At 66.0% G+C, this 8,475-nt stretch overlaps 1 protein-coding gene across 1 annotated transcript; it reads left to right on the plus strand.

The window, feature by feature from the left end:
- The first annotated feature begins 1,290 nt into the window (after positions 1-1,290).
- On the plus strand, positions 1,291-3,986 carry LOC135313565 (pepsin A-like). Its single transcript, XM_064453042.1, has 9 exons — positions 1,291-1,375; positions 1,678-1,825; positions 1,959-2,076; positions 2,312-2,430; positions 2,528-2,727; positions 2,973-3,089; positions 3,204-3,342; positions 3,512-3,604; positions 3,690-3,986. Exons 1-9 carry the CDS (start codon positions 1,320-1,322, stop codon positions 3,837-3,839), a joined length of 1,140 nt encoding a protein of 379 aa, XP_064309112.1. The 5' UTR covers positions 1,291-1,319; the 3' UTR covers positions 3,840-3,986.
- Positions 3,987-8,475: the final 4,489 nt, after the last annotated feature.

Genomic DNA, 8,475 nt, shown 5'->3' on the forward strand with positions numbered 1-8,475 from the left:
CGAGGAGAGGCTGAGAGTGTTGGGGTTGTTTAGCCTGGAGAAAAGGCGGCTGCGGGGAGACCTCCCGTTCTCAAAGGGGGGCTACGGGAAAGGTGGGGAGGGGGTCTGTGCCCGGGAGTGCAGTGATAGGATGAGGGGTGATGGTTTTAAACTGGAAGAGGTTAGATTTAGCTTCGCTACAACAAAGAAATTCTTGGCTGTGAGAATGGCGAGGCGCTGGACCCCGTTGCCCAGAGGAGCTGTGGATGCCCCATCACTGGAATTGTTCAAGACCAGGTCGGATGGGGCTTGGAGCAGCCTGGTCTGATGGGAGGTGTCCGTGCCCATGGCAGAGGGTTGGACTAGGTGACGTTTAAGATCCCTTCCAACACAGACTATTCCCTGACCTATGATTCTAAGCTGGACTGCAGCAGCACAGCTGCCCCCGCCACGCTCTGTGCAGGCTGATGAAGGTGGGACTTGGCTGCCACCCACGGGTGGGCACCCCAAGGCAGCCCAGGGTGCTCAGGACAGGGGTGAGGGGCCACCGGGTATCCCCAGCCCACCCAAGGGTCATGCATCCTTGGAGAGCAGCTGCAGAAGGAGCACGAGGCTGCAACCCCCAGGCTCGGACCCTCCAGCGAGGGGCTTGCGGGGACCAGGGAACCCCGAAGGACCGGAGGTCCCGTGCCAGCCCCGCGTCTCCGTGCCAGCCCCACCCTGACAGACCCCTGCAGAGAGAAACTCTGCTCTTTGCAGCAGGACAAGGAGAGTCCGGAGCAGCCCCAGGAGCCTTTGTACCGCAGCTCCCTCGGGGCTGGGGAAAATGTCATTCCCTGCGGAGGCTGCCCCGGCCAGCTCGAACCAAATGGAAAATGAGTGCTCTTATCTAACGGCGCGTGAGTTACGCTGCGGTTTCTCCGCCGCGGCAGGTTGTTGGCTCGCCTAATGGCCGGGTAGTGAGACGGGGTGGGGGGAAACACCCAGAAATAGCCGCAGCCAGCCCCGTGTCCCCCTCACCAGGCTCCCCCGTCCCTCCCCCAGTGCCTCCCCCTCGGGACGCAGAGTAACCGGAGGGTGCTTGTCCCCCGGCCCCAGCCCGCCGCAAGCGTCCCTGCGCCCCGGCCGTGGCATTCGACCCCAGGGAAGGTGGAAAGTCCTCACCTTGCCGTTCTCCCCGTCTCCCCTCAGGTCATTGCGATAACCGCCCCTGGAGCCGTTTGCCTGTGTTATCGGGACGCTGGCCAAACAAGCGCGGCTGGGATATAAGGAGCCACGCCGGGGCCGGGGCCGCACTCGGTGCGTCTCTTCCCCTTGGTCGCCGTCTGCCAGCAGCCGCCATGAAGCTGCTCCTGCTCCTCAGCTTGGTGAGCCTGGCCCAATGCTTCGCCCTCAGGTGAGTGCCGGGGTTTTGGGGTGCCCACGCAGCACACGGCGGTGCTGAGGGCCCCCGCGCTGGGGGAGGCAGGCGGGGTGACTGCCCGGCTCCCAGCACGCAGCCGGGATGGGGGAGCAGCCTGCAGCCCCCGCACCCGTTGCCATTGCCACGGGTGGGGGTCCCCGCAGCGAGGCCGGCCCCCAGGCCCCACCCGAGGGGCTGTGGGAGGAGGCGCAGGGCGAGTGCTTGGCGGGGGTCCCCCGAGGCGCTCCCTGCCCGGCTCCCGCCGACGGGTGGTCTCCCCTCGCGCCGGCACCCAGGGTCCCTCTGAGGAGAGCGAAGTCCCTGCGGCAGTCCCTGAAGGAGCACGGCTTGCTGGAGCAGTACCTGAAACTGCACCCCTACGACCCGGCCGCCAAGTACTTCCCCTCCCTCTTCTCCTCCGAGCCCCTGCAGAACTACATGGATGTGAGCATGGCGGGGCAGAGGGGCTGGCGCTGGCGGGGCAGCCCCCGGGGCCACTGGCCTTTGACCCGTCCCCCTAACCCCTTAGCTGTCCCCTTACCCACCCCATTAATCCCTTGCCCACCCCCTGTGACAGATGGAGTACTTCGGCGCCATCTCCATCGGTAGCCCAGCCCAGAAGTTCACCGTTATCTTTGACACGGGCTCCTCCAACCTGTGGGTGCCCTCGGTGTACTGCTCCAGCCCGGCCTGCAGTAGGTGCCTGGGTGCCCCGTGGCCAGCGGGGCGGGGGGTGGAGGCAGCAGAGGGCCTGGGCTTGGCCACCCCCCTGCCCGGCCTGGCTGCGGGAGCCCCTGGCGGGGCTGGGGGCCGACGATGGCTCTGCCCTGCCTGTCCCAAGGGACGTGGGGTGATGGGGAGGCACTGGGGGGTCACGCTTGGTCCCCGAGGACAGGACGGACCCTGGCAGTCTCCCTCCTCTACCCGCAGAAAACCACAAGCGCTTCAACCCAGAGCTGTCCTCCACCTTCGTCGGCACCAACGACAGCCTCTACATCGCCTACGGCACTGGCAGCATGACCGGCGTCCTGGGCTACGACACCGTCACCGTAAGGCGGGGTGCACCGTCCCCCCTGCCCCACGGGAGCAGGGATGCCAGGGCACCACCCGCCCACACCAAGCCCCTCTGCCCGTCTCCCCGACCAGGTCACGAACATCGAGGTGGTCAACCAGATCTTTGGGCTGGCTGAGACCGAGCCTGGCACCGTCTTCTACTACGCCCACTTCGATGGCATCCTGGGGCTGGCTTTCCCCAGCATCGCCTCCTCCGGAGCCACCCCTGTCTTTGACAACATGATGACAGAACACCTCGTGGCCAGGGACCTCTTCTCTGTCTACCTGAGCAAGTAAGCCCTGGCTGGAGCCGTCCGGCCCTTGCCGAGGGTTTCCTCCCATTTCCCTCCCACCGGGGCTGCCTCTGGTCCATTCCGCGATGGCATGATGTCCCGTGGCTCCTGGGGGACACGGCTCCCCGGAGCTGGCATCGTCACCACCAGAGGAAGAGGGCTGCAAAGCCCCCCTCGGCGATGGCACTGCCAGCGGTGGGGTGGGGGTGGTGTGGGACCCCCACCTGATGGCTCCCCCCTTGCAGGAACGAGCAGAGAGGCAGCTTTGTCCTCTTTGGTGGCATCGACCCCTCCTACGTCACCAACGGCATCAGCTGGATCCCCCTCTCTGCTGAAACCTACTGGCAGATCACCATGGACAGGTAGCGCGGGTGCAGCTCGCAGGCGCAGTGGATGCCTTGGCCCCCAGGCTGTGTTTTGAGGGGTGCAGCCCCTCGTCCCGCACCTGGGAGGCTCACCCCGTACCCCTCTCCTAGTGTCTCCGTCGCTGGGGAGCCCGTTGCCTGCTCCGGCGGCTGCCAGGCCATCGTGGACACAGGCACCTCGCTGCTGGCCGTGCCCAGCCACGCTCTCAACACCCTCCTGGGCGCCATCGGCGTCGGCTCCAACGGCGAGGTGAGGCTCCGGGGGAGCGCGCAGGGCTTTGTGCGCCTCTGGGGCTCCGTGGGGTGCCCAGCAGGACCCTGGGGCTGCTCCACGCCGCACCGGTCCCCATCGCTCCCTGGGGCACGCGGTCCCTCTTGGGGTGGCCGCTGACGCCCGCCTGGCACCGTATCCCCCCCAGATCAGCTGCAACGCCATCAGCAGCCTGCCCAACATCGTCTTCAACATCAACGGCCAAGCCTTCCCCCTGTCGCCCAGCGCCTACGTGATACAGGTGAGCATCCCAGCGGGGAGGGGGCTGGGGGGGTTGGGGGTGTCCGGCAGCCGGTAACCACCATCTACCGTGCCCTTGGGTGCAGAACAGCGGATACTGCATGCTGGGCCTCCAAGGCATGAACGCCCCCACGGAGTCGGGCGAGCTCTGGATCCTGGGGGACGTCTTCATCCGCGAGTACTACGTGATCTTCGACAGGGCCAACAACCAGGTGGGGCTGTCACAGCTGCAGTGAGCGCACCTCCGTGCTGGGGACGGGGACAGGCAGCGCGCCCCACTGCCCTGGCGTCCCCAGCTTGGTGGCTGGCAGGGCTGACCCTGGCCCAGCGCTCCCGTCCCCTCCTGCCATGGCCACCGAGTACAATAAATCCGTGAAGCAGCACCCCTGTGTCGTGTCTCTCTGGGAAGGGCCGTTTTGGCCACCCCGGCGCTGCCACCGCGTCTGTGGGCATGGAGAGCGGTGGGTGGGCAGATGGGGCACCGCCGCGGGCGGCGGCCTCACCCTGCAGGCAGAGGCACCCCCTGCCCGCACCCTGGTGATGCCCTCGGCCCCGCGGCTGCGCCAACACCCCCAGCGCCTGTGCAGGCCTGGGGCGGGAGGTGCCCGCAGCCACTGAGAGCCCCAGGCGGGCCGGGGCAGAGCTGTGCCGTGAACGTGCACCTGGGCAAGCAGCGAGCCGGGGCGGCACAGAGGGGGGGCTGGTGCTGCCCCTCAGTCCTGCCTCCGTGGGGTGGTGAGGGGCTGGGGGACGCCGGCACCCTGAGGCAGCTGGGGACCGCGCAGGCTCTGCCCGAGAGAGAGGCAGCGCCCACACACCCGTGGGAGCGGGGCTGCCGTTGCCCTCTGTGTCTGCTTGGCACCCCCTCCCCAGCCACCCACCACCCTGGGGGCCTGGTGGGCCAGGCCTGCTGGTCCTGCAGACCCCCTCCCCTTCTTCATCCTCCTCTTCTTCCCCCTCCTTGTACTCATGCTGCGCCAGGCACACGTGGCACCTGGGCTCTAGGGAGCCACGTGCCCGCCGGGGTCTCCCCGCTGGCCGGTGGCACAGCAGAGGGGTCCGCATTCAGCAGGCGGATGAAGGTGGGGGAGAGCCAACCTCACCGTCCCCTCCCTCATCCCCTCTGACACTGCCACGGGCACCCCACGGGCACCCCGCTCACCTGGCAGGTACAGCGGGTGCAGGGCTGTCCCCCTGGGGTGAAGGTCTGGCCGTTCGCCACCTTCCTACCCTGGTAGGTGCAATCTGCGGGGAGCGAGGCGGTGCTCGGCGCATGGCGGGGGGCTACCTGAGCAGGGGGACACGGCCCCTGCCTCCTACACCCTGGCTCCTCCCCTGGCTGCCTTCACCACACTGGGGATGCAGCAGAGATGGGTTTTAAGCACTTTGCCGCTTGGTTTTGAGCTTCCTCAGGATTCCCCGCTCCCTTTGTGCGTCAAAGTGCAGATTTTTCCACAATCCAGCGTATCTTGTCCCTTCCACTTCTCTACCAAGGCTGGAAACACCTAGGTCAGCCATCAGGCCGCTGGCCTGAGCCCGGCTCCTTTTTGTGCTACGCCCACTTCGATGGCATCCCGAGGCGTGACAGCGAGTTCAGCCTCCAGCCCCCAAAGCCCAACGCACTGACGTGCTCTGAGGGAAGAATTTAGCCTTTGAAGCGCGGCTGCCCTTCAGCTTCCCGTTTCCCAGATTTCTCTGCCTGTTACCAAAAGCAGTGCGGGACGAGCATCGCTGCAGAAGGATGCGTGGGAGGCAGCGCAGCCCTACGCCACCCACCCGCAGCAGACCTGTTCTGCTCAGCGCACGTCCCACCTCCCACCTTTCCCACAGAGAGAGGAAAGCCCACCCTGGCATCCCCAGGACCCCCACCCCTGCCCGAGGAGAGGGGGCACTTACCGCCCTGCTCCCCCACCGCGCTGCCCCTGCCCGCACCCACTGGTTACCTCCCGCTCCCCGCGGTGGGGCTGCGCCGAGGAGCCTCCCCACCCTCCAGCAGGGCCTTCCTCTCCGTCACAGCCTCTCTGATGTGGGAGCTGCACCGACACGCACGCGTGGCTACTGGCTTTGCAGAGCTCCGGCCGCCACCTCCCGCAGCCCACGCCGGCTCCCGGGGACCTCCTGCAGCATCGCCGGCCCCGGCGTGGAGCGCATCCCGAGCCCGGCAGCTCCTGAGCAGCCTCCTTGGAGGAAAGCCCAGCTCTCAGTGCTTGCAGGGCAAAGGGGCGGGCAGGTGTGAGCTTCGGCAGCCCTCCAAACTGCCCCCCAAAAGCCCTGCCTTGAGGGTCCAGGCTGTCCAGGGGCACGGCCCCTGCCTTCCACCAGCACCGCTGTGCAAGGAAGCTTGCAAAGAGCGAAGGAAGAGCCAGGGAAAGCAGCAGGGCCCTGCTCTGAGCCTCCCTTATGTGCCCAGGGGATCTGCATCAGCTGACCCGAATATCTGCAGCAGCCTGGGCGAGTCACCCTGAGCCCCTGTTGCAGCCATCCCCGCGGAGCAGTGAAAGCCCCCGTGTGCGGCGGAGGAAGAGGCTTTGCCCAGCAGGAGCACCCCCTTCCCTGCGTGCGGGCACTCGCTGCGTTGGGGCAAAGGAATGCATCGAAAGAGCCCGTCGGAGCGGCCCAAGGGCAGCTGGCTACGGCAGCCTCCCCACCAAGGGATGCGCCCGCGGGCACTCTGCTCCATAACCTTCTGCAAATAAACGTTCTCCACGTGCAGCGCAGCAAGGACGCGTTTTGCTGGGAACCAGCCTCTCTGCTGGGGCTGCTCCTTATCGGGGCTCGGATTCATCGGGTCGCGCTGCTGCCTTGCGCAGGGCCGGGCGAGCGGAGCTTGAGGTAGGTGCTGTTGTCCGAGGTCTGATTTGCTCCATAGGTTACAGCTACTTGCAGACACAGGGTGGCTCATGAGGCCGGTGGGGAACACGGTGGCCAGGCTCCACGCAGGGTTTTTCAGAGTGTGGCCTCCTGCCGGCTCCAGGCTTCCCATTTTTTGGGGGTCAGCCAAGGCCTTGTCCCTTCCAGACCCCCACCCCCAAACTGACTACACCACAGCTTCCCTCGTCACTCAGGGAGAATCAGAGCCTTCACCCCTTTTCTCCCAACGCCGTCCATCAGATCCTACCAGGTTCTTATTCATTTCATTCCTCCAGTGCAATTTGGCATCCTCAGTTCTTCGATTATTCAGAGCTGGGTGGAAAGTGGGAGGGAGGGAGACGAGCCAGCTTGATCCGTAGGGCGCCTGTGGGCCGGCTGCTCCCCAGCCCGCTGGCGCAGGGCCTGGCTTTGTTCTCCCCCAAGCGCAGGAGAAGGTGGCCGTGCCAGCAGCCACGTGTCACGCACGCGGTGCTGTGCCGGCGGCTGGGACGCCACGTCCAGCGCCGGGCACCTCTGACGCAGCCCGGCGCGGGCGACCTCGGGGCCACTCAACCGGCAGCAAACTGAGCTGGGGTTTCTCACAGCTGGTCCCAGTTCCACCTGCCGGCTGGTCCCAGTTCAACAGGCAGCCCTGGGAGAGATGGAGGCAGACGAAGCCCCAGCCTGAGAAAGACATGGGCCTGCTGGAGTGGGTCCAGAGCAGGCCACGAGGATGATGACGGGGCTGGAGCACCTCCCCACGAGGAGAGGCTGAGAGTGTTGGGGTTGTTTAGCCTGGAGAAAAGGCGGCTGCGGGGAGACCTCCCGTTCTCAAAGGGGGGCTACGGGAAAGGTGGGGAGGGGGTCTGTGCCCGGGAGTGCAGTGATAGGATGAGGGGTGATGGTTTTAAACTGGAAGAGGTTAGATTTAGCTTCGCTACAACAAAGAAATTCTTGGCTGTGAGAATGGCGAGGCGCTGGACCCCGTTGCCCAGAGGAGCTGTGGATGCCCCATCACTGGAATTGTTCAAGACCAGGTCGGATGGGGCTTGGAGCAGCCTGGTCTGATGGGAGGTGTCCGTGCCCATGGCAGAGGGTTGGACTAGGTGACGTTTAAGATCCCTTCCAACACAGACTATTCCCTGACCTATGATTCTAAGCTGGACTGCAGCAGCACAGCTGCCCCCGCCACGCTCTGTGCAGGCTGATGAAGGTGGGACTTGGCTGCCGCCCACGGGTGGGCACCCCAAGGCAGCCCAGGGTGCTCAGGACAGGGGTGAGGGGCCACCAGGTATCCCCAGCCCACCCAAGGGTCATGCATCCTTGGAGAGCAGCTGCAGAAGGAGCACGAGGCTGCAACCCCCAGGCTCGGACCCTCCAGCGAGGGGCTTGCGGGGACCAGGGAACCCCAAAGGACCGGAGGTCCCGTGCCAGCCCCGCGTCTCCGTGCCAGCCCCACCCTGACAGATCCCTGCAGAGAGAAACTCTGCTCTTTGCAGCAGGACAAGGAGAGTCCGGAGCAGCCCCAGGAGCCTTCGTACCGCAGCTCCCTCGGGGCTGGGGAAAATGTCATTCCCTGCGGAGGCTGCCCCGGCCAGCTCGAACCAAATGGAAAATGAGTGCTCTTATCTAACGGCGCGTGAGTTACGCTGCGGTTTCTCCGCCGCGGCAGGTTGTTGGCTCGCCTAATGGCCGGGTAGTGAGACGGGGTGGGGGGAAACACCCAGAAATAGCCGCAGCCAGCCCCGTGTCCCCCTCACCAGGCTCCCCCGTCCCTCCCCCAGTGCCTCCCCCTCGGGACGCAGAGTAACCGGAGGGTGCTTGTCCCCCGGCCCCAGCCTGCCGCAAGCGTCCCTGCGCCCCGGCCGTGGCATTCGACCCCAGGGAAGGTGGAAAGTCCTCACCTTGCCGTTCTCCCCGTCTCCCCTCAGGTCATTGCGATAACCGCCCCTGGAGCCGTTTGCCTGTGTTATCGGGACGCTGGCCAAACAAGCGCGGCTGGGATATAAGGAGCCACGCCGG

Source organism: Phalacrocorax carbo, chromosome 5 (genome assembly GCF_963921805.1).
Source record: "Phalacrocorax carbo chromosome 5, bPhaCar2.1, whole genome shotgun sequence".
In the NCBI taxonomy this organism is placed as follows: domain Eukaryota; kingdom Metazoa; phylum Chordata; class Aves; order Suliformes; family Phalacrocoracidae; genus Phalacrocorax; species Phalacrocorax carbo.

Excerpts from the sequence above, each read along its gene's own strand:
- LOC135313565 (XM_064453042.1), top strand. The coding sequence starts at position 1,320 with ATGAAGCTGCTCCTGCTCCTCAGCTTGGTGAGCCTGGCCCAATGCTTC. Across the intron at positions 1,376-1,677 it reads GCCCAATGCTTCGCCCTCAG|GGTCCCTCTGAGGAGAGCGA; the intron begins GTGAGTGCCGGG and ends GCCGGCACCCAG. Across the intron at positions 2,431-2,527 it reads TGGGCTACGACACCGTCACC|GTCACGAACATCGAGGTGGT; the intron begins GTAAGGCGGGGT and ends CTCCCCGACCAG.